This window comes from Bombina bombina, chromosome 2 (assembly GCF_027579735.1).
Source record: "Bombina bombina isolate aBomBom1 chromosome 2, aBomBom1.pri, whole genome shotgun sequence".
In the NCBI taxonomy this organism is placed as follows: Eukaryota; Metazoa; Chordata; class Amphibia; order Anura; family Bombinatoridae; genus Bombina; species Bombina bombina.
In genome coordinates, this window is record NC_069500.1 from 999,732,177 (window position 1) to 999,759,140 (window position 26,964).

Below are 26,964 nucleotides of genomic sequence, written 5' to 3' on the forward strand. Positions count from 1 at the left end.
GAGAGATATAAAATATTTTATTGGCATCTTCACATGGCACACCTCTGCACAGATCCTGAAAAATGTATCCATATTGAAAAGCAGATGCCTACACAATCACACCCTCCCAGCTCTGCTAAAACATCTGTATCAAAATGTAAACAATGAGTGACATACAATAAGCTCAGTTTACTGGCTACAGATGGGGCCTTCAGATATGAATATTCAAAATAAACGCAGATTCTGGTCCTCGTGTAAAGGTTTTGTTAAATATTGCTTCAACAGAAAAAAACGGAATTTTGTCCGGCTTATTAATCATATGGTACAGAAGGTTGCTCCATTAAGAGACACTAAAACACAAGTCCCATTTACAAAAGGCCACATTTCCGATTTTCATTCCTAAAAAATGTACGAAACAAACAGGCAGGAACAGTATCCAGGGTTTCACAGCTCAGAAGTTTCTCGCTTCATTACCGACCACCTTTAGAAAGAGAAGGGAAAAAGGTTAGAAACAAACAAAATAACTCTGCATTATTTAAAAAAAAAAAAAAAAAAAAAAGGATCTGTCTTGTATACAAAGAGCACTTATTTCTGCCAGACTACTGGTACATATGGCAGTTTTAATCTTCAGAGGGTTAAAGGCACTGTACTTAATTGAGAGCCATAGCCCCCTCCCGCAGCACGTCACATCTCCTGTGGTGAAACTTCCTAAAAACTGAATTACAAAATTAAAAAGGCAAAAAGGGCCTAAATCATGTTTAAGAATAATGTATGCACATAAGACAAAATTGTTTTTTTTCCCTCTCTTGCATTTATAGTCATCCCATTCTAAAGCGATCTGGGCATCAACGATGACAAATCTGTGCCTTAGAAAACTTAAATGGATATTAAACAAAGCTCCGTTAGCAAAAAATATGTTAGATCAAAGTAAAGTGTTAAACGGCAAACAACCTACTTGTTTTCTTGCAGAAAGAGCTTTTACAAATTCAGTGTACCCCTGCCCTCAGTGTGATAAGGGAGCAGACAAGCTGAAAACCTAAGTTGCATTCTGCCTTTTCTGAGCATGAGCAAAACCTGACTGCCTGCCTCTAACTTTCACTGATCAGTATGCCAACTCATTTTTCTCTAGGAGATTTATGACATAAAGCTAGATAAGTCATCCTGTAGAAAGCTCAGTCCCCTTGTAGGGCTGTGAAAGGAAGTAATGGACATTGCACAAATTAAGTAAGAAAAAGAAAAAGTAAAATCTTTTTAAAATGATGAGTAATACATAGGCTACAAATAAAATATATTTATGTGCACTTGTTCTAAAATAGGGGTTGAGAGAAACTATCATCAACCATAAAGGTTGCAAAGGTTTTCCCCCCATCATGATGTCAGGTGTGTTTGCTCCCCATCCAAACTCCATATTAAATGTGGCTAAAAAGAGAAGTATTTTAATGTACTATTCCAACACACATAGCACATGGTTGTGTTATTCCTAAACATATGCAAGACAAAATCATTTGCTTTAGTAGTCACTAGGCCTCTGCATTTGGATGTTTAGATGCTTCTGAATGTAGAAGAATTCAGATGCTTGTGGTGTTAGACTCTTCTGAGCCGGATTTCTACTTGTGAAAGTGCAACACAAGTACATTTATATTTGCACAGATCTTCGTGTGTTGTGCTTTCACAAGCAAAAATCCAGCTCTGAAAAGAGCCGAACGCTGTGACAGGCAGCCTTCTTCCACATTCTGAGGCATCTGAAACCTCTGCACAGCCCTTGTATTCCTTATTCACATTGTTCTCTTACAAACGTTATCTATACAGAGAAATTATAAATCATCAACAAATACTTTGTCACTCCCACACAAAAATGTATATTTTATTGTGATTATTGAATGTACTGTATGTTTTTAGGTTGTGCATGTTTATGAATTATTGTGTAGTTGACATCCCTATTTCTTGCTGCAGAGTTATAAACAATCCCTTTAGCTACTTTAGGCTTTGCTGTTTGCAGATTTATTAACTTTATATAATCAGCAAGAGTTTGTAGTGAGTAAAAAGTGGTTAAGGAAGAAGGAAAGGTTTAGAAAATAAAAACTTGCACTATATGGACTGTAGTCGCATTATTATTCAAATGTCTTGCACTTGTACCAGCAAAGACAGCAACTTATTCAGGAAGGCAGCGGATTCTATAACCTTGGTGTTTTGTTTTTTTTTAAGGGGGGGTTGCTTTATTTACCCATCTTTTATGTGCTATGCTTTCACCACAGTACACATTTAGCTAAATATCAACAATTTATACTAATAAATTAAGGGGGGAGAAAATAAACTAATCAAGTAAAAAGAAAGAAGGTTACAAAACAAGATAGTAACATAGTAGATGAGGTTGAAAAAAGACCAACGTCCATCTAGTTCAACCAATACAAATCTAATATACTTCTAACGCATTTGCATAGGACTAGAGATTTTGACATTGTCTGATTTACTGTGTATATAGCTTGCTTATCAACTACACTGTTTTAAACAGTTTGCCTTTTTAGTTGTGGCCACAACGTTTGAATATTAAGATTTTTATAATTATACACAGAACGTGATTTGATATGTTTTATCATATTTTATGCATTACATGTGAATTAAATAGTTATGGTTAACAACACTAGCTACTATCGTTTTCGAACCCTCTAGCTTTTTCTAGAGCGCCACTCGTAAACCTGTTTACCTAACCCTGACTTCCAACCGTGTAAGAGAGAATTACGGTCTATCTCCCTGAGTGAGCCAGAGGATAGGATAATATTCTAAGATATACCTGTTTTGTGTTTAAAAAGAAAGAGAGGAGAGTAAAGATATAAAGTTCTATTACATTTTTTCTCAAAACAAGGTAAAGTTTGGGACAGGAGCAAGATGGAAAAGGCAGAAGTCGCACTACCTTATTAGTGCCCTCAATGTTGACAACGCTATCTATCATGCAGTAATTAACAAAATATATGCAACAATGAATATTGTGAGGAAAAAACTAAATTTATAACCCAGTCGCCACAGGTTTTCTTTACTAATATACATAATGTAACAACCTATAAATGAATATATTGTTGATAAAATTTAAAAAACGAATCTTCACTTGCCTCGGAATCCACGGCCACCACCTCTGTTCCCTCTGAAGCCACCACCACCTCCTCCTCCCCGTCCTCCTCTGAAGCCACCTATAGAAAAAAAAAAAAAAAAAGGAGTAGCACTCAGTACAGAGAAAGATGTTGGTGTTATAGATATACTTATATAATACTACATTTATAAATATGTATTTAGATTATGATTTTCATGAGAATTTCTTTCAGAGAGCAGATGTAACCAAAATAAGTGAGAGAGGAAGAGAGCCCATCCCATCTGAATACAATGAGATCTTATCAGCTGCCTGTCTGAGCAAGTTTTCCCTTTAGAGAGACGGTAAAAACATTTCTGTTATGTTGCTATAGAATAATATATCAGCCAAGTCTTAAAGTTTTTAAACAAATTAACATTGTTTTTACTGCAATTATTTTTCAATAGCCAAACTCCACCCACCATTTGCATTATTTGGAGGAGCCCTAGTTTAATTTTAGTATAACATGCATTATTTTTCGGTTATCATCTGATAAATCCAATAAGGAACATATAAGTAGCAGGTTTAGCCTTTAAGAGTCAGCAGGGTGCATTTCAAGTTCTAGGAATTAGAATTGCTAAATTACATAAAAAGATGTATATTGCAAAGCGGTTTCAAATCCCAAAGTTTACTGTACCCTTGAGGTAGAAAGAATGAGGATACAATTTAGGTCAATCTAAGCTTATGGAAACATTGATACTTTTCTAGAAACATAGATTTTGCTGGCAGATAGAACCTGAGGCCCAACAATTTCCTAAAAGTTTAAGATGATTTAATTTGTAGGATAGATAGCATTATGCTTATACCAGGTATTCTTGAAGTTCCCACTGTTTTTGTACTTCTCACCTCTAATGGAAGTGCATTCCATGAACCTACTACTCTTTAGCTCATGACCCCTTGTTCTGAAATTGCTGTGGCGTTTTGTTAAAAAAAAAAAATTATATATATATATATATATATATATATATATATATATATATATATATATATATATATATATATATATATATATATATATATATATATATATATATATTATAACATGTAACATTTTAGTATCCCTCAATTGAACAGATTCCAATTTATTTATATATTTCTGGAGATATGTCCTCCAGAACTGCACACAATACTTATAGGACCTGTAAATACAGTAGATTTGCATAATCAACAAATGCGTGATAAAAAGACAATGCAATAGCACTTATTCTGAACGTTAAATAAATAGTAGATTTTTCTCTGACAAATTTCAAAGTTATATCTATCTATTTCCACTCCCTGCCATCTATCCTTAAAGGCAAAGTCTACTTAAAAATTGTTATTGTTTAGATAATCCCTTTATTACCCATTCCCCAGTTTTGCATAACCCACACTGTTACATTTACATTCTTTTAAAATCTATGATTACCTTGTATCTAATCCTCATGCAAATTGCCCCTTATCTCAGCGCTTTTTACAATTTTGCATTTTAGCCAATTAGTGCCGGTTCATGTATAACCATTATTATTCTCCACAGGAGTGAACACAATGTTATCTATATGGTACACATGAACAAGCAAGGTATGGATGACTTGAAAGATTATAAAAAGCACTGAGATAAGTGCAGGCTGCAGCGGCAAACAGAGATTATATAGTATATTAATATAACAATGTTGGTTATATAAACTAGGAGAATGGGTAATAAAGGGATTATCTAATTTTTTTAAATAACAATTTTCAAGTAGACTGTATAATTTTTTAGTCTAGAGTAGACCAAGGAAATAGTGTATGAATTTGTTTGTTGTGTGCTGAAATCTAGATATGCTGCATGTACTGCTTCACCCTGGTCTAATACTTTTAGTTACACAATCAAAGAAGTCAATCCGACGAGCTTCCTGAGGTAAACCCATGCTGTTTTCGGTCCTATGTTTCCATTCATTTTCCTACTACTGAAGTTAAACGGACTGGTTTGTAGTTACCAGAGTCTTCTCTACTTCCGTCTTTATGAAGGGGCACAACAGTCACTATTCTCTAATCATCTGGAATAGCAACTGTCAATAGTGATTAAACAGATCAGTTAAAATGGCAGCTAGCACAGATTTTCTTTAAAACCTCTGGATAAATAGTCAGGACTCACTGACTTTTTTACTTTTATTTTTGGTAATGCCAATCTGTAAAAAGATTAGTGTTAAATCCAGTTCCACTTGCAGTTGCACCCCTTAATGTAGTCCTTTTATGTTCACAATATTGTGTGAAGACAGAAGTAGTCAATGAGAAAGTCTGCAATTTGCTTATCTCCTACCACCATTCTACAGTCAACTGTTTCCAAGGTTACTATTCAACTCTTAGTTTTATTCCTTTTGCCGATATCTAAAGAAGGTTCTGTCCCCGTGTCTCACCGACTACGCTGTCCTCTCTAGTGCATGAGCCTTAGACTTTTTTTTTTTAATTGCATATCATCATCTGACTGTGATTGCTGGTATTTATTCTAAGCTATCTTTTTTTTGTGTTTACAGCATGTGCTACTTCTTTGGAGAACCATATTGGCTTCCTTATTTTACCTTTACAAACATGCCTAACACAGTGAGCAGTTACATCTAAAATGGCTACCTTCCAAAATGTCTACTGTTCTTGTGCCCTCGTAATAAGAGTTTGCCCTTTTAAAGAATAAGCATATAAACCGGCTTGCTTTGATAAATATTTTGTCTATCTACAGATTGATGACTTCCTGAAAGAAAAAGTAATGACTGTCTTTCAAAATTGCTAAAGCTGAATTTAATTTGAAGGTAGCAAAATTCTACAAACCTCCACCCCTACCGAAACCACCACCTCCTCCTCTTCCTCCTCCTCTGCCACGCCCAAACCCTCCTCCTCTTCCACCTCCACGACCTCTGGGGGGACCTTTTTCACCAGGAGGTCGTGGCAGGAACCTCTGTAGTGGGAGCAACTTCATTGGATCAATGTAAAACTGAAACAGAAACAGGAAAGTAAATCTGATGAAACTAAAAGTAAAAGTTTTGCAGGAAACACTATAATCATTCTTACAAAAAAAACGTGTGTGCAGCATATAAAGACTGTTTTAGTTCCTTCAGCCTGCACTGGTAAATATTTAAAATAATAAAAAAGCAGAGAGCATTAAAAAAACAATTTTAAATGTTTTATTACACAGGTGGTAGAAGAGGCAAAATTCTGATATAGTATATATTCACTGTCCTCCCCCACTCAAGTGAATAAATACATTATCTGATGTAGATTTTTCAAAAAAATAAGAAAAATTAGTACATTAGTCATGGAAGTGTGCTGACTAACATTTAAAGAAATGAAATATTTTAAATACAGTGCAAACATACAGGACACTTGTATATCACAAATTTGATAAATGCAGCAACATAAGAAATTAAAGCAAAAGTAAAATCATCTGCAACAACCAAACAATCTTACCTTTTGTAACTTTTTAAATGAAGATGCTTTCATGTTATCAGACAATTTAACAGAGAAATACTGAGAATTTGTTAAGGAAATATTGACATAGAAGTATTTTGTAAACATATTTTAACTTTTCTAAAACCCATAATTTGCATTACAGTAACCACACTGATACAGGGCCAGATTATAAGTGGAGCATTATTTAACGCTTGAGCATTAACTGGGCTAGAAATAAGCTTTTTGCAAGTGTCTGGTTGCGCTCTTACGAGTTGAAATTAAACCATTTTTGCTCATGTGCTAACACAACGAGCGTAAAAAGCCAAATATCGCACACACAATAACCTATTCCCCCCATAGAAGTCAATGCAGCAAAACAACAAAGTGAAAAAAAAAAACTAATACCCTACTCAGACGCAAACCTGATCCCATATTCTCAAGTGCACTAACCCAACATGAAAATATGAATATTTCACATTCCAATGTTTTTAACATAGAAGAATATATATATATATATATATATATATATATATATATATATATATATATATATATATATATATATATATATATATATATATATATATATATATATATAGTGTTTTTGGTACACTATATATATATTGATACGATTATATATAGGTATAGATATATATATAGATATATATAGGAATATCTATTTATAAATACTTAGAACATATTCTGCTATGTGCAGAACATAGGAATGTGAACCTGAATCTTCAGCTTCAACGAAATGATCCGTGTCAATCCAGCATGTTCTAATTTTGGGCATGCACAATGCGTGGTTTTCATCAAGGGGGTCATTTTAACTACAGAACCTTGACGAAAACTAAGCATTGCTCATGCGCAAAACACGGGAACGCGCAGGATCGACACAAATCACTTAGTTGGAGCTGAACATTCAGTTTGGGTGACGTCAGGGAAAGGAGAAGTCAGGAGGCATTTCAAAATAGCCGGACGACAAAAAAGTGTTTTTACACAAATGGGCTACAGTTTGATGTAAAAATCGTTAATTACAAAATCGAAATAAGTAATAATAATTACAAAGGGCTCCAATGTACATACATACATGCATAAGTTTTTGTGTTTATACGTGTATGTCTGTAAGTGCATGTATATACACGCATTCATTTATATATATATATTCATTTATATATATATATATATATATATATATATATATATATATATATATATATATATATATATATATATATATATATATATATATATATATATATATACACACACACATACACCTTTAGAGAGATGTATATGTATGTATGTATGTCAACGTTAAAGCCCATTGCCTGCCTTTTTTTTTTTTCTAAGACCACATATGTTTGAGCCCTTAAAACTTTTTTGTGCAACATTTTTTTTTAATATTTTTAATTAGATGGTATTATTATGTGTAAGTGTACTTTGCAATTTATTTTTGATGTGTTTTGTGTATTTTCGAGTAGAAAACCCGACACATGCAAAGACCCACAATATACCCCTTATCGCTTGCGCGTAACGGTTAGTTCTTCACTCTTAATCTGGCCCAGAAAAGGAGCATAAAATGACACTAAATTAAAACAAAAAATAACTAGAAATCAACATTTTCTTTTATGATGAAGATCTTGAACATAAAGCTAAGAGGTATTATACACGGTTTAATAATGAGAAAGGATACAAAGCCTCTGAGCTGTCCAAATATCTCATCCACTTTCCCGATCTGCTCCTTGTTGTTTAGATAGATGGGGGCATTGAAATAAGGCACTTTGTTTTCGTCTGTGGTGCATTTACAAACGACATCATCTTCACAGGGATGCATGAACTCTCCAACCTCTGCAATAATAGATACATACACAATTGCTACTTGAAAGATAAAGTAATGAGTGTAATCAAAGAAAAAAAAGAAAAGAAACAGGTGACTTCCAGTTGATCAGCCATTTTGGGTACACAGGTTCATGAGCTACCATGTATAGAAAATTCTTTAGGTTTCTCAATTCCAGCCCTCAAGGACCCCTAATAGGCCACATTCAAAGGGTTTCCTAACCTCAGCTAAGGTTAGACATTTAAAATGGTTAAGCTAATGGACAGCCTTAAAAAGCAAATACCTCAAATCTGGCCTGTTAGGATTTAAATTAAGAAACATGGATTTATATACTCAACAGAAGAGGTGATGACCAATTAATAGTTGAAATTTATTACAAATCCATTACCTCTTAAACCTGTCTGAATTAAAGTCTATGGGGTGTGAGGTACAGTGTCTGATTGGCGGTAATGCTTTCCTTGCCTGACTTTTAAAAAAAACTCCTCACATCAATAGATGGATGGCATCCACTAGAGTCTGTCCTGACAAGTAAATTACAATTGGTAATGTAGAAAGATTGCTATCAAATGTCTCAGTTGTGGCCTCTCATTTGAAGTCACAGAGTTTTTTTCATGTTTAGTGTCCCTATATACTTTCGTTATTTGCATATTTTCATGTAATTTAATAACGGACAATTGGAGGTTTTCAATTCTGAGATTTAGAAGTTCTCAATGCAGACTTCACAAGCCTAAACCCTGTTACATATTTGTCCATGATTGGCCTCAGCAGAGGTGACCCAATAAAAATAATAATAATAAAAATTTGAAGTTTTACTAACAAAATAACAGTGGCTAGAGCCTTGCCTACTTCAGTAACAAAAGTATGGGTTGTCTCCTCAAAATAAAGAAAAGTGAGACCACTGAAAAGCAATGAGCAGTGATCTGAAGAGGGCTGTGCATAGGAGATGCCCTCGCAATCTGACAAATTGGAGTGTTTTTGCAAAGAAAAGCGGGCAAATCTTGCCAAGTCAAAATGTGCCATGCTGATAGACTCATACCCAAAAAGACTGAGTGCTGTAATAAAATGAAACGTTGCTTCAACAAAGTATTAGTTTAAGGGTGTACACAATTATACAACCATATTTTATTTTTACTTCCCTTCACCTAAAAGATTTCAGGTTCTTTTTCAATTGAGTTGTACAGTTTATAGGTCACATTAAAGGTGGAAAAAGTTCTGAAATGATTTATCTTTGTCTCATAGGTGTGTAGACTTTTTATATAGACTTTTTATATCCACTGTATATGACCTTCTCACTTAACTCTCAAGAAGTCCCTAATTTAAAAGTGTGCGTTGGCCTCCTTCATATAAAGGGTCATGTGTGCATGCAATGTTGGCTGTAGTGACAAAAACTCCAGTCCCTCAACATTTGTTCAATAGACAAAAAGGAAACTCATCATTATGCAGAATGGCTCAGAAATGCCATCCACACGAGACAAGTAAAACAGAAGATGCTCCCAAGCAGTCCTTTATTACAAAATCTAAAAAGGTTTATTAAAGGGAAAGTCTAGTCAAAAATAAACTTGCAGGAGGCGGAGCTTGGCCAAGCAGGCAAATGGCCGCATAGTCACATCGCTCCGGCACAGCAGCAAGACCTGTCACCCTTAAAACAGTGTCTAGCTTTTTCAACCAGCTGCAAACAGTGGTTAAACAACCAAAGTCCCACATGTGAGCAAGCTCGAAACCGGGAGGGACCGGACCCGCATGCAATTTCACAGAAAGCAGGAGCAACGGAGCGCTCCGTCGCCATCTTTACACATTCGCAACTGCGACGGTAAAGGATCCCTCACGATACACGATGACCAGAGACCCGATGGGGTAAGAGCTCACACCAGTCTGTTCATAAAAGGCTCCACACAAGTCTCACACCAGAGAGAACACGGTACAATTAACTCCACTTAATGCATAATATGCCGTAAACACGGATCACAAAAATAACAATAAAATGATCAGCACAAAATTGGGAAATCCTCTAAGGAGATGAACAAAACAGTTATCAACGGATCAACAAGAGAACATACACTAAAACTGCCTCATAAAATATAAAAGGACAACACGAATCAGAAATTAACGCATAGCACTGCACATTGTGCATAAACCACAATATACGCCATCAGGCCTAAGCAGACTTCTGCAGATTGCTGCATCACAAGTTCTCACACTGAGTTTTCTAAATTACTCACCTGCAGCAACCATGACATCCAAGAACAAAGGCAAAGGGGACAAAAACCCTAAAGGACAGTTGCAGTCCAACACGCTGGTAAGCTCCTTTTTCCAATCCAATACATCAGATACACAAGAATCAAACTCCACAGACGGCACCTTCCAGAATGACCCAATATCATCTCCTGACTACATGATACAACTTAAACAGGACATAGCAAAACTACCATCCAAAGAAGATTTTGAATCTCTCAAATCTCTCATAACAAGAGAACTATCCACGCTGCGCAAAGATATAACAGAGATGGGAGAGAGGATAGTAACAGTTGAGGAAACGCAAGACATAACTACTGAAGCTGTCTGCTCATTATACAATCAAACCAGCACACATGAAAGCAAGTTAGAAGCCCTACAAGAAAAGATAGAGGACTTAGAGAATAGGGGACGGAGGAGTAACCTCCGCATCAGAGGCATACCCGAGATAATAAAGCCAACAGACCTGCTGGAATACTTACAAGGACTTTTTCGTCAAATACTGGGAAACCAACAGGCCCCACCGATAGAAATAGAAAGAGCCCATAGATCTCTCCGTCCCCCACCATCACCTAATGCTCCCCCTAGGGACATTATCCTCAAATTCCTCAGATTTAACGACAGAGAAACCATATGGCAGAAAGCTAGATCCTCCCACACAATCACATATTTGGACCATGAGCTACAGATTTATCCGGACCTGAGCCCCAGCACTATACAAAAAAGAAAGGAAACCCGTTTCATCACTTCTATACTCCAGGACAGAAACATCAAATATCGCTGGGGATTCCCCTTCAGCTTAATCGTACCCCATGAAGGAACTACCATCATTTACAAAGGTACACAAGACCTGGACAAACTCTCTAAAGGACTGGGAATCCCCTTGAAACTACCTGGCCCACCCTCCTCAGCCGAAGGCCCCCAACCCTCAGCTGCACATACTCCATTCTCAAGCTTGCAGAAAACAACTTGGAACAAAGTTCAGTCCCTTAAGAAACGAAAAGAAAATATGAACATTTCTCCTGTATCACTAAGAGACTGACCAAGACAATTGTCTTATTTGAACTGTTCATCCTGGGTAAGACCTTGAAATATAAAACTTGTCACCATTACTAGTCAGAAGATAGTACACTAACTGTTTAGCTACTTGATAGTTAAGTTAAGCAAAATGTTATTTCCTGTTGATCTGTTCTCTCCACCATAACCCTATAAGGGCCTTTCTAATTTAACAAGGTTTTGGTTGTTGACCATTAGCATAGATAATCACATTGTTATTCTTATATTTAATATTTACATTCTTGCTGCTGTAAACCTCAGATTGAAATGATAGGAATTTCAATCCTCCCTCTGGCTTCTGGCCATTCCCCCACCCCCCTAGTTAACTATCCTACCCCCATTGATGACCATTTAAGCATAATGAAACATACTGTAATGTTCATATTGTTCACTCTTATAAATGTACAATGTATACGCTCTTTTTATTTCACATTTCCATGTTGGTTCTTATACCGTCCAGGCCTGAGAAATAGCCCAACACTGTTTCCACATACCCGACACAGCGTAGTACCACCAAGGATAAATCACCATGAGTAAAAATAAAACTAATAAAAGACAATTATCTTTTCTAACGATTAATGCTAAGGGCCTAAATAACCCACACAAAAGAAACATCGTTATGCGAGATATCAAACATAAGAGAGGGGACCTGATATTCATACAAGAATCCCATTTCATAAAGGGACAAGAACCTAAAACTTTCTTCTATAAATTTGGCCCCTCATATTACTCCTCAAACAGTGCCAAGACTAATGGAGTTGGAATTTTAATAAAGAAGGGTATACCTTTTCAGTTACTCGATTCACATAAAGACATAGAAGGTAGATATATAATACTAGTGGGGAAACTATTTAACACTATTACCACCTTAGTAAGCGCCTATGCTCCAAACACTGGGCAAGACAAATTTATAACCTCCCTCACTGGGAAACTCTTAGAAGTGGCCAAGGGTATGTTAATAATGGGAGGAGACCTTAATGTATCCCTAGACCCGTACCGAGATAACTCGAATCACACTTCATCAACACCACATAGAGCACTGACGGTAATAAAGCAACGCTTAAGGGATTTGGCACTACATGATGTTTGGAGAATACATCACCCTGAGACAGATGATTTTACGTTCTTTTCTCATCCACATTCACGTTTCTCTCGCATAGATTACATACTAACTGATGTAACTACTCTCTCATTAACTACACAATCATCCATAATCCCAGCGACCTGGTCAGACCACTCTATAGTCTCATGCACAATACAATGGCCCTCAGCTTCCCCTTCTACTTACATATGGAAAATCAATGAGGAATTATTAGATCATCCACTATACAATGATAAAATTCAAAAAGCAATAAAAGAATTCTTCGACTTTAATATTAACTCTATACCCTCATTCCAGAACATCTGGGAGGCGCATAAGGGAACTATACGAGGTGAATTAATGAGCATGCACTCCCATTACAAAAAACAACAGAGACAACTGCTACATGACTCCTTGAATAAAGCAAATGATCTAGAATCACAACTTAAAAGAACACCTGACAACCCACAATTAGCTAAAACATTACAAGAGACAAAACAGACAGTGACCAACCTTCTAGATAAAGAGTGCAAAGCATTTGCCTTCAAACTCAAGCAGACACATTACGAAGGAGACAACAAATGCAGTAGACTATTTGCCCGCAAATTAAAACGCAAAACCCAACGCGACTACATTCTCTCAATAAAGTCCCACAACAAAACACATTATGACACTTCAAACATCGCTGAAGCCTTCCGTTCCTACTATGAAAAACTATACAACCTTACTACGAAACCCACAGACTCACATACACATAATTCAGAACCCAACGCATCCTTTATTGACAAATACTTATCAGACGTTAAACTTCCAGAACTGACAGAAGAACAACAAACTTTTCTACAAAACCCCTTTACCCTACTTGAAATTAAAAGAACCATAAAAGACCTCCCCACGGACAAAGCCCCAGGCCCTGATGGCTACACTAACTATTACTATAAAAAATACATAGATCTCCTTTCCCCGCACCTTCTATCTCTCTTTAACTCGATAACACCGGAGAACCCTTTCCCCACTAGGACACTGGAAGCTTTCATCTCCATTATACCAAAACCTGAAAAAAGCCCTGATTATGTAGAAAACTTCAGGCCAATCTCACTCCTAAATACAGACTTAAAAATATACGCTAAAATTCTCGCAGTAAGACTAAACACAGTACTACCGCAACTAATTGAAAAAGATCAGGTCGGCTTCGTACCAACCAGGGAAGCAAAAGACAATACTGTCCGGGTTACACAACTTATAGAATACGCTACACACAAAAAAATCCCGCTCTTAGTTCTGTCGACCGACGCGGAGAAGGCGTTCGACCGCGTTGGTTGGCAGTTTCTGAGAGCGGTATTACGAAAAATGGGTGTGGGTCAAGACTTTATTAATCGGGTGTTCGCCATGTACTCTACTCCAACAGCCAGGGTCCGCGTAAATGGTTCCCTTTCGGCCCCATTTCATATCACAAACGGTACACGACAGGGCTGCCCCCTCTCCCCGCTGCTATTCGCCTGCGTAATAGAAATACTAGCACATAAAATACGAAACCACCCCCTAATAACAGGTCTACAAATACACAACTCACATCACAAGATTATGTTATATGCCGATGATGTGCTGTTCTGCATCACTAACCCTCTAACCACTATACCACACATCATACATCAGTTAGACGAATTTAGCATTGTATCTAACTTTCTAATCAATAAAACGAAATCAGAAATTATGAACATTAATGTCCCAACGACGGAAATAGACTTAATCAAACACATATGCCCATTCCGCTGGCAAACAAGCTCACTAAAATACCTAGGTATCCAACTCACGCCATCCCCAGATCACCTTTTTACTTTAAATTACAAACCACTCCTTAAAGGAATTATCACAGATCTCTCCTCCTGGAAAAGGAAGCATATTTCATGGTTAGGGAGGATCAACGTAATTAAAATGAACGTCCTTCCAAGACTCCTCTACCTTTTTCAAACTCTACCCATCCCCCTTCCTACAAACTACCTCAACACCCTGCAATCAAACATCTTAAACTTCATTTGGCTCAACAATAGAGCGAGAATTAGCAAAAAAATAATGCTCCTTCCCATACAAATGGGAGGCCTCGGAGTCCCAGATCTCCATAGATACAGACAAGCTACATTTTTACAACGAATTATAGATTGGTGCTCGAACCTAAACGATAAATCATGGGTACAACTTGAACATGACATGACACACAACCAACACCTGGGCCAACTCTGCTGGTCGCCAAGGGACAGAGATAGATTTTTAAAAACCACCACACAAATTATATCAGAAACCTTCAGAGTCTGGGACAGAGTTTTGACTGAGTACCCCAATATATCGACAAAACTCTCACCTTTAACACCGTTAACACACAATAACGAATTCCAACCTGGCCTCTCAATGGCAGCTAGACTTGCGGGTAGCTCCATCAGATCCCTACAGATCCACCACTTGGGAAATGAACAACACTCCCCTACCGTGGAGGAGCTAGTCTCTGAGGGCCTCTCCGTCCTTGGAGACTGGTTCTTCTATAGACAGTGTCAATCATATATCACTTCACACCCACAATCCAATAACATGATTAGGACAATGACACCCTTCGAATCTATTTGCCATAAAAGCACCCCAACCAGACACGCTCTATCTCTTACACACTCCCTCCTATCACAACAACCGCACGGAGCTCTACCATATTACATAGACAGATGGAACACTGAATTGGGAATAGAAATTACTTACACAGATGCCTTGCAAATTTTCACAAATATTAAAAAAACCTCAATCTCCTGCAAATTCGTTGAGCTTAATTTAAAAATACTTCAAAGATGGTACCTAACACCAGAACGATGTAAAAAAATATATAAACTTAAATCAGCTCAATGCTGGAGATGTGGATCTGAAGAGTGCCACATGTCCCACATATGGTGGCAATGCAGTAAATTAATACCTATTTGGAACGAGGTAGCGCAGGAATCTAGTAAAATACTAGGAATACCCACTCCCTTAGACCCTTGCTTATGGCTCTTTAACAAGACCCCGGGAAAACTTTCTACTCCGTTAAAAAAACTATTTCATATCCTGAGCAATAGTTTTAAAATTCTGATTGCAAGAAACTGGAAATCAGATAAGACCCCCTCCCTGGCACACTGGCTTGCAGAGTGCCATCGCACTATATCTATGGAAGAATACTTTTACATGAAAAATAAAACTTTAGACTTATACGCCCAGATGCTCCTTGTGTGGGAAACCTACATACACTCCTCTTCTGAATGAAAAGGAGAAAAAAAAAAAAAAAAAAAAAAACTCAGAAAGCAAAGCTAGAAACACATGCAGGCCTGGACGGTACACTTTATTGTACAATGACTCCTCCTCTCAACATTGATAATTATTGTAACATTACCTGAACTTCCCTCCCCCTTCCCACCCCCCCTATCCACACCCCCTCAAAAGTAAGACGCAAAATGATTCAAGACTGTAATTGATTTTATTTTGGATGTTTATTTCTATGTAAAAATTTGAATCTCAATAAACTTTTGAAACAAAAAAAAAAAATAAACTTGCAGGATTCAGATAGGGCATGTAAATTTAACCAATTTACTTTTATCATCAATTTTGCTTTGTATTCTTGGCATACTTAGTTGAAAGCTGCACTTAGGTAGGCTCATGTGCTAATTTCTTAACCCTTGAAGACCGCCTCTTATCTGAAAGCATTTTGACATGTTTTTCACAACTATAGGGCATTAGTTCATGTGTGCCATATAGATAACATTGTGCTCACGCACGAGAAGTTACCTAGGAGTCAGCACTGATTGGATAAAATGCAAATCTGTTAAAAGAACTGACATAAGGGGGCAGTCTGTAGAGGCTTAGATACAAGATAATCACAGAGGTAAAAAGTGTATTAATATAACTGTGTTGGTTATGCAAAACTGGGGAATATGTAATAAAGAGATTATATATATTTTTAAACAATAACATTTCTGGTGTAGACTGTCCCTTTACATGACAGTCATAATTAAATAATTTTAAAAGTCAGACAGAGAATGCAATTATAAAACTTTTCAAATTACTTTTTAAAATTTACTTTGTACTTTGTCATCCTTTATTGAAAAGCATATCTAGATGAGCTAGCTACACATGCCTAATGTCATCAGATCGCTAGGTGCGCTCTAAATGTAGACACCAATCAGCAAGCACTACCCAGGGTGCTGAACCACAAATGGGTGGGCTCCTATGCTTAGATTTCTGCTTTTTTAAATAAAGATACCAAGAGAATGAAGAAAAATTGCTAATATTAGTAAATTAGAAAGTTGCTTAAAACTGCATGCTCTATCTGAATCATGAAAGAAAAAAAAATGGTATTTAGTATCCCATTAATGTAAAATGCAACATTCTGTGAAGTTATCCAAATTCCCCTCAACAGGCATAAATGTAGACTTACCTAACTGATATATCTATGTAAGTGAAGAGCAAACAGGTTTGAGTAAAGTAGGATATTATGGTATTTATTACAAGTGGAGCGCAAAAATATTAACACTGCTCAAGCTAAATCAATAGTGCTCTTATTCATGCTTTAATATTACAAGTTCAAAGTAAAATGGTAGTGCTCGAGTGAAAAGCCTTAGACGTGCTAACATCTGAAGGTCAGATAGGTGAGGGGTGTATTGTGGCCGCACTAATGGACTTCTATGGGGTGCACTACAAAACTCAGGTCCTGGCTTTCACTAGGTGCATTAAGAAATAGAAAGTATAGTTTTATTCCTCATTCAGAATAAAATTATCATTTTCATTTTATTATTAAAAAGATTATATATATATATATATATATATATATATATATATATATATATATATATATATATATATATATATATATATATATATTTTTAAGTTTTTTTTAAAAGTGCTTTTAAAGGATTTAGTATGTGACAAGGTGTTGAATTCGGAATGGCTGAAAAGTGTATATCTATGTGTATAAATGTGGGTGTACATATGCACACCTATACCTAATCTAGGAGGTTACATGGGGGGTGCTTGATGGCTATCTTTTTGCAGGTAACTAGAGGAGTGGGCAGTTATGTCCACACTCCATGGGAGAAGGGTTCTCTCTAAGAGTATTACAAGGAAGAGCCAAGGTAAGCTAATTTCTGTACCCTGTGTAAAGAGGTCAATTTTTGTATCCACTGCAGCCAAGGTGTTTGCTCTGCCTGTTATCACTGCCATTTTAAACCAGGTTTCTGTACATGTAACTCTACCTATGTGGTGTATGCCATTGTGGGCTTTTATATATTGGGGAGACGACTCAAGTAAAGGATAGAATTTGCAAACACAAGTCTACAATTAGAAACTAGGAAATGGCAGATTTGCCAGTATCGGCACATTTTGTGGAAAAAAGGCCAATCAGTTAAGGTTTATGGTAGTAGATAAGGCTAAGAAAAAAACAAGGAGGAGGAGACAGATTGAAATTGGATACTATGTATCCCAAAGGTCTAAATAGGGAATTCAATCTTACTTCCTTTATTTGATACAAATAAAATAGTAGAATATAAAAAAATAAATAAACATCTGTGCCATGGTAAAGTCATAATGTATATACACATAGAGAACATCTGTGCTCTTCTATCTTTTTCTTTATTTATATTTTTGTAGGTTATTAATAGCCCAACTTATTCAGGCTATTCTTCTTTATTGTTTATAATCTAAGGATGAATCTGGAGTAATGATGTAGGAAAGCAGCGATACTAAAGTGTGTATACTATGGGAAGCCACGACCACCAGATCTCATATGATTGGCCCTTATTTTAGTGGTTTGGTTTAAAAGAATGGTATGCACTGTGGTTTTTTTAGCTTGATAAAGGGAGAGGAGTCCCAAAAAGTTGCTGATGGTTAAGCTTCATTAAAGTTTCTCACTTTTCTAGAAACCTGTGGAGTGCAACTTTAATTTTCTTCTACATTGTATCTTGAGGACTGGGGAGACCTCAAACATTGGCACCCAGGAAAATACAGCTAAGTGTGATGAATTACCTATACGGAGTGCAGGCCCAAACTGCTTTGTACATGAGCCAATTTTATATATATATATATATATATATATATATATATATATATATATATATATATATATATATATATATATATATATATATATATATATATATATATATATATAATATGAATAGCCATACCTCAAGTAACAGTAACCCAGAATAATAAGGTAACAGAACTGTACAGGAAACAGGAAGGCCTTTAATGTTCTAAAGTTACAACCCATACTGAGAAAAACAGTTTCCTGCTGCACTTTACAGCAGGAAGTGCAGAAGATGCACTGAGGGCTCACAAATCAAGGAGTCAGGTCCACAAGTGGCCGTGGCAATCTGTATTTTTCATGCCCTATCATAACACATACACCAATAAAAAGTGAAGTAAATCAAGCAAACACACAACATACCAACAACAGTCTCAGGAGGTCCTTGGTCATATCCTCCTCTGTTAAAGCCTCCACGACCCCCTCCTCTTCCAAAACCACCTCTTCCTCCACCTTGTCCAAATCCACCGCGAAAACCACCTCCTCCTCCACGACCACCACCTCGACCACCACCACCTCTATTAAAGCCTCCCCTTCCACGGAATGACATTCTGAAAAATAAAGGGTAAAAGAACAAGGAAAATAAATCATAAGAAAATAAAAATCAAACAAAAACTGCAGTTTTAACTAACATGCTTATACTGTAAAGTTTATAAAATGTGTTCACAGGAGCATGAAATGATTATATCTTGCTTTGGGCCATCCAAATGCAAAAGTTATATGCTCTAATTTTTAACATTACTGACTCTAGTTTTCTACTTATTCAACATGTGCAAAGAGTGAGCTAATCAGGAGTAGCAATTGCATGACGCCACATTCTGCTCTGGAGCTGCAATGCTAGCTGTCCCTGAGTGGAACTTAAAGTGATGGTAAATCCTAGTGTGTAATACTTTATTTTAATATATTTATTATGTGTTTTCCGATTAGTTTTTTTAATACTTGGTTTTAAAGTAAAAAAATAAATAAATCGAGCGCAACCTATAACTTTCAACTTGTAATATGAGCGCTATTTAGCACGGTTGAGATATCCATTGAAAGTATAGGTTGCGCTAGAGTGACTGCACTAATCCTTCTCTGGTAAATGCAAACTACCAAGGACTTGTAATATCAAGTTGCACGCTAATGTTAGCGCAGTCCAGCCATATGGCTTACCGCGTCCCACTCTTTCGTTAGCATGCCACTTGTAATCTGGCCCATAGTAAGGTAGGTTCAACATTGTCCTATCTGCAAATGGATTTTTTTATTAGACTCTGTGAAGCCACATGGCTTAAAGGATAATATTTTTTTGTTTATTTGTAGAAAATATGTTGATATATAGTTACAATAAGTACACTGCACAAAGTTTAACCTGTTACAGCAGATTTATCACATAATTAAGTTCAACATCATTTTTTATCAGAAGTATATATTTTTCACACTCCAATACACCTTAATTCTATTTCACCAATTTTTATTTCACAAAATTTAATTTTGCATCCTTTTTCGACTATCATTCACATTACATGATTCTATTGATGTATTCTTCTCATTAACATTCTTTCACACTCACTTTAATTTATTTAATTTTTTCAGCACATTTGTGTCTTTTTTTTAAATTCTTTTTATTAAAGAAACACAGGTACAAGTAAATATATGTATGCATATACAGGATAGAGTTACAAATATATTACATTTCACATTCTGGAATAAAGTGCTACATATCTAGCATCAATATACAGGTGGCCCTCGTTTTACAACGGTTCAATTTACACCGTTTCAGAATAACAACCTTTTTTTCCAGTCATGTGACTGCTGTTGAAAAGCATTGAGAAGCAGTGCATTTATTAAAATAGCCAGTAGGTGGAGCTGTCTGCTTGTGTTGCAGCAAAGCCAAGCAAGCTGAAATTAATCAGTTTAACCAGACCTGAGCTATCGAGCAGATTTCAAAAGGAACAAGATCTTCCTGTCTATAAATCAGTCCAGATTGGAATGCATAGAAAGAACTGTTTGCATAAAAATGCAAGTGAAGTCTGTGTTGTGTGATTATTTTATTAGGTTTATAATGCTGTTTAGCAAATGTTTTTGTTCATTTAACTTAGTTTAATTATATATTCTGTGTTGTGTGATTATTTTATTAGGTTTATAATTCTGTTTAGCATTTAAAGTCTTCATTTCAAAGCTTTAAAAATAATGTATTAGGTGCTACTTATGACAATTTTGAGAGGGGCCTGGAACCTAACTCCCTCACTTCCCATTGACTTACATTATAAACTGGGTTTCAATTTACAACGGTTTCGATTTACAACCATTCCTTCTGGAACCTAACCCCGGCGTAAACTGAGGGCTACCTGTACTATCAAAGGTGGTACAGTTGTTATTGTTGATAAAGAAAGAAAATATGATAATCTCCATTCACAACATAGAAATTACCTATTATAATCCTTGCAGAGCCTTTTTAGCAGACCAAACAGATAAGAGGTTAACTAAGATATTACTCTTAAGTGTGTATGGGCTGCACAAGTTTGAGTACAGAACATTGTTACTATATAAAATAGATCCATGCATTGAAAGGTGTATCAACACTAGTCAAGTGCCATTTAAAGTTGAATCTCTGTTTCTTAATTTTAGAATAACACAAAAACAAAACAAACAAAACAAATGTAAAAATAGGAAACAAAACAAAAGCAAAACATTAGTCAAAATATTAACAAGTGGAGCGAAGTGGTGGAGTTCAACTCGGGAGACTTACAAGATCCATTAATAATTATATTAATATCTAGGCTATTGGGCATTATCTGAATATTAACATAAGATATGTATACCGTTGCCCTTGAATCTAAGCCTTAGGAAGTGAATGTTTTACAACGTTAAATGTGATAAACCAAATGGCTTCAAGCCATGAAATACACATTACTTCATACATAAAATAAGGTATACAAATATGTGTAATATAATGTGCATTGTGTAAAATAACTGTGACAGCACTGAGAAAAAGTTAACAGAATCTATGTTATTACGAGGTGCATATTTAAAAGATAATGCAGGCACATATTTGTGAAAACTGCAGGCAACATGACCCAGATAAAATGCTGGTGCTGTCTCTTTAGAGCTGCGGCTTGTGAAATTCCAAAACCTGAGGGGGGGTGGGTAGGATACCTTATTGCTGCAAAGGACATCTTCCAGCTCCTATACGAGTAGAGAAGACCACCATAAATAACATGATGATGATATATACATGTTACGGCAATCCTTGAAAGGAATTTGTTGAGCATTACATCTTTGATCAGGAGATTACCCCACACGCTAACGCCATTACACTGAATGGGCTCCATAGATTTATTACACCGGAGCTACAACGATCAGTATATTTAACTGTCAGTTCTCAGAAACATCCGAGGCACATTTGTGTCTTATGCAAAACAATTGTTAAAACTTATTTATTTTTATAAGATGTTTTACCTGAATCCATGTATTATTTAAGTTTAAATCTATTTGTCCTCCAGTAAACCAGGGATAATATTGTTGTAGAGAACAAGTATATACCGTGAACATCCAGTAAATCATGAATGGATCGATTTTTTTAATTAGTATGGCAAAGCTGTAACTTATACTACAGGATTGTATGCCTGTTAAAGTGAAGGTAAAGTTGCTATATTGCATTATTCAGGCCACCCTAAATAAATGGTACTTTCATTCATCAATTTTGTAAAATTTAATTCTAAACTCTGTTTTCGCCGTTTTTAATTACCTTTTTTTCAAGCTGTCAATTCAACCCGTGGATTTTTTTTTTTTTTTTTTTTTACTTGCCGGTCACGTTTTTCAAACGGCCAACCGAAATTCTGGCCGCTAGGTGGCCGTCATTTCTCTGTTTGACAATCTGCGCATGCGTTCCGATTCTTTTCTCCCCCTTGGAAGAGAAGCGATCTCCTGTTTCGCACGTGCCTATTTGCGATGGTTTGTTGTTTCCTATCAATACGTAGGCTTTGTCTAACATAAGATAAGATTAACGCATGCGCATTGGTGACCGCCGACGACTGTATGCTCATGCGCAGTTCATTTGATCCATGTAAATGCGCCTTTGAGAGACGTATAGAGCGGGTGGGACCGCTCTATACGTCAGACTGTCAGAAATCAGGAAATCGCTGATAGAGGATTCAGTAACGGCACGGTAGGGAAATATCTTTTTTATTAGATAAATCGATAATGCTATGTAGAAAAAAAAAGTTAGCGATTAGATGGTTTAGGATATGAATAATGCAATAATGTTTATAGATCGTTAAAACTTTACCTTCACTTTAACTTATTATAATTGATGATTTGATACTTGTAACTTTCTTTACAAATTCATCTGACAATCTTGTATGAGTAATTAAGTATCTAACTAAATAATACATACTTTGTCATTTTATACCTGATTTTCTATACGTGGAGCAAAATGTAAATAGAAACAATAATCAGTTAATAGTCATACATTAAAAAATATTCTGGTTTATGAAACTACCATGAGGTTACCTTGAATGTAATCAGATATTCCACATGGGTAGCATTATTAGATTGGATAATAGTATAAAGTGACAGTGACTTCTGAGTCAATCCTGTCGTGACATAATACAGGCAGATACCAATTGGAAAGTTTACATACTGACTCATGATTGAAGACAACATACTTGCAACTCGTCCTCATAACCTATTTGGCAATCTGATTCATGCAAATAAGAATGGGTAAAACATGACACTATATTACAGTTAGATCGCCACACGTGGAATTAAATAAAAATGTAAACAAAAAATCAGCCAATTGTGATGTATCAGGAAATAATCCAGTTTACTGACTAGCTGTGATATCATCTTGAAAGTAATGGAGTATCCCCATGTGGGCCGCAATATCAGATTGGACAAGGGATACAAGGAGTGACAGCTTTTTTCAACCAATTAAGTTGTGTGACGAAACAGATGGGTACCAATAGGCGTTAAGAGGAGGGATCTGTATACATATAAATATGGACAAAAAGCAGCGGTGCGCACCCCCTCTGAGGAAGTGTTATTCTGAAACGAGTGTCAGGTGTTCACAGGAGTGCTTCATCGCTCCTTTTTAATTAGCTTACCTAACCCAATATATGCTAAAATATATATATAACATCTTTATGGTTGTGAGACTTGGACTAGGATAAATTGGCAGCTACACATGCATTGTAATGCTAATGTTAAAGTGATGGTAAACTTTAAAGGGACACTGAACCCTAATTTTTTTTTTACGATTCAGATAGAGCATGTACTTTTAAGCAACTTTCTAATTTACTCCTATTATCAATGTTTCTTCGTTCTCTTGCTATCTTTATTTGAAAATCATGAATGTAAATCTTAGCAGCCAGCCCATTTTAGGTTCAGCACCATGGATAATGCTTGCTTATTGGAGGCTGACATTTACCCACCAATAAGCAAGCATAACCCAGGTTCTTAACCAAAAATGGACCGGCTTCCATGCATTACATTCCTAGCAAGAGAACAAAGAAAAAATGATAATGGAGTAAATTAGAAAGTTGTTAAAAATTGTATGCTCTATCTGAATGATTAAAGAAAAAAATTGCGTTAATGTCCCTTTTAACTTTTTTAGTTACAACATTTGTAATCATAAACTAAAAGAAGTGGACTTTAATTCATGAAAGGCTTTGGAAACGCTTTTTGTTTTATATTAATTACCCTTTCATGTTTTGCTATATGTCGCCCTTCCTCCACCCATAACTGATAGTCTATATCCTACCTACTTCACTGACTATTCAGGCTGTAGACAATCTTATCTCACCCCCTTTGCACAACGCCCATCTTTTAATTTATGATTACAAATATTGTAAATAAAAAAGTTAAAGTTCACCATCACTTTAAATACGGCTCCCGGATTTAGGAACCTAGTTTATAATAAATTAGAAGGTTGCTGCAGTAAAAAGGATATTTGCAATTTCCACTTTAGACAATTATTTTCTACATTAATATCACTATTTATAGAGCTGAGGTTTAAGGGGTCGATTTATCAAGCGGCAGAAGACAGGGGTGCACATACGCGACCCTGTCCGCTGCAGCTTGCCTCTGGCGGCCTGAATTCTGCTGCCGGAATTCAGCATTGCACACATGCGCTATTTTGTGCTCTTGTGCAATCCCGACCCCTGCCCACACACAGCCAATCACGTGTGGGCAGGAGCTGTCAATATCCCCGGTCTGATGACCGTTGCTTCATAAATATGAAGAGAACTTGCAGTCAGAGGCAAGCGAAGGAGTTGATAAATTGACCCCCTAGGTGTTTTTAAAACTGCGTGGCTGTGAGACTGTTTATTTAATAAATAATAAGTGTGCATGGGGATATGTAAGTTCTAAGGATCTTTTTTTCATATTTTTCAAAGGAATAATAATTATACAATACAGGGTTCAGCACTCTTAAGTTGTATGTTTATTTACAATTATTTAATGATTGTCCAGTCTGCACTGACATGTCCCTTCATTTACATATGAGTATATGGAATCCTAAGGATTTGTTTATTTGGATAAAATAAATGTAATTTATGACTATTTAGGACATTATTTTTTTTTAAAGTGTTATCAAAGTTGATTTGGAGTATATGTACTAGTGCTTACTTCAGGCATGTTATTGAATTTGGTCATTTTTAAATCATCCAGTATGGAAACATCTAAAAGCCTTGATACAAATGCCATGCTTGGTTTGCCAAAGCAATAATGTAAAGGATTATGTTTTAAAAAAAAATCAATCACAACTGAATTTAATAGCCATGTTCTTTAGGACCAATGTACAAGTCATATTTCACCCACTGATTGAATAACCCAGGGGTCAATAAAGCTATTTAAAATTTGGAAGCCAGTAAGAATATTTAGATGCCAGACATACTTTTAGGAGACACAGTAGTATTTGCATATAGATAAATGGAGATTAAACCAAAAAGTTAGGAGCCAGTGGCTTTCTGGCTAATGGGTTTGTGTTGAGCCCTGGACTAACCTGTGTTCAACAAACATAACAACCACGATTATCTCTGGGTCTTAAAGTTATGTTTTTGCAGTAGGAACAAAAGCAGAGCTCAAAACAAGTAGTAAGAGCTATATGTTACCGTTAGTAATAAGCTACTAGTATGTTCTAAATAGATTGTTTGCCATTGTAAATTATGCAAGTAATGCAATTGCATGCACTCTACAACACCATAAGCTTTTTCCTTTTTACTACAATTTTATTGCAATTACCACATTGTGCTTCAGTGTTAACACAGCTACCGGAGAAGTCAAAATATTCTTACAATAGTGTAGCTGGGTGAAAATGTGGGTTTCTCTTTTACATGATCAGAAAATAAAACTACAACTTTAGATATTTTTTTCATTGAATAGTCAACCAACAAATGATGAACAGTAAATATTTTCAATATGAAATTTACAGTATGTTAGTTTTGCAAACCATCCCGACAACCAGAAGGAATCTGTGTTGTTTAATTCAGACGATACACGCTAATAAATGAGTTACAACATCGACAAGAATGCAGTTCGGGTTACTAAAATGCAAACTACATGTGCCATTACATATGTAATAATCAGTAATTACCCTAAACTTGTACTATCGTTACCTCCTCCTCTCCGGACACGTGGGACCGTCTACACTTCAAGCAAAATGCAAGTGTCGCGCAACGTATACGTCATCACCCGCAGTTCTGGGAAAAAACTTTATTGAGACTAGGCAGACAAACTATTTACGTATTGATAAATAAGATTACGAAGTTCACGGCAAGGCAACTTCTTCGTCGATTATTAGTGGTTTGGATAGATTTTAGGTGTCTGTGTTTCTGTTAAAATTTTCTGTAATTACGTTATAAAATATCCTCAAAGTTTTAGCGAATGTTACCCACTAAAAATGCGAAGTTAGTTATGCAAACTTCTATTGTGTAAATATGAACAAAATGACGCTGGACCGTTAGTACTAAATAGTAAAACATGCCCCTTAGTTGTTTTTTTAACCCATTAGCTACTGAACCATTTCACAACCAAGTGTTGAGCTTACGGTTGCCACAACTTGCCAGCATTGCTCCATAAAAAATGCGTACTATTTATAGGTGACTGTCACTGGGCACGGGTGGTATGTGGGCTCACACAAATGTTCCCCTAAAACAGAGTCAGACATCCTAAAATTATTTGGCCCT

General features: G+C 36.0%; 1 protein-coding gene across 4 annotated transcripts; it reads right to left on the minus strand.

Moving 5' to 3' along the window:
- On the minus strand, positions 1 to 26,964 carry GAR1 (GAR1 ribonucleoprotein). Of its 4 annotated transcripts, none has more exons than XM_053703544.1 (8): positions 26,826 to 26,959; positions 26,373 to 26,478; positions 19,163 to 19,350; positions 8,196 to 8,350; positions 6,518 to 6,577; positions 5,882 to 6,044; positions 3,087 to 3,164; positions 1 to 460 (listed from the first exon to the last, which is right to left on the minus strand). In XM_053703544.1, exons 3-8 carry the CDS (start codon positions 19,347 to 19,349, stop codon positions 450 to 452), a joined length of 654 nt encoding a protein of 217 aa, XP_053559519.1. In that variant the 5' UTR covers position 19,350; positions 26,373 to 26,478; positions 26,826 to 26,959; the 3' UTR covers positions 1 to 449. The 4 variants fall into 4 exon arrangements, with proteins under 4 accessions (XP_053559519.1, XP_053559521.1, XP_053559522.1 ...); XM_053703546.1 differs by having other exon boundaries at positions 26,395 to 26,478; positions 26,826 to 26,954; XM_053703547.1 differs by lacking the exon at positions 26,373 to 26,478 and having other exon boundaries at positions 26,826 to 26,964.

Bases quoted from the DNA above. Each gene is read 5' to 3' on its own strand.
- GAR1 (XM_053703547.1), bottom strand. From the start codon at position 19,349: ATGTCATTCCGTGGAAGGGGAGGCTTTAATAGAGGTGGTGGTGGTCGA. The intron at 8,351-19,162 runs GTATGTTGTGTG...CTATTATTGCAG, and splicing joins ACCTCCTGAGACTGTTGTTG to AGGTTGGAGAGTTCATGCAT. The intron at 6,045-6,517 runs GTAAGATTGTTT...TTTCTGTTTCAG, and splicing joins CATTTAAAAAGTTACAAAAG to TTTTACATTGATCCAATGAA.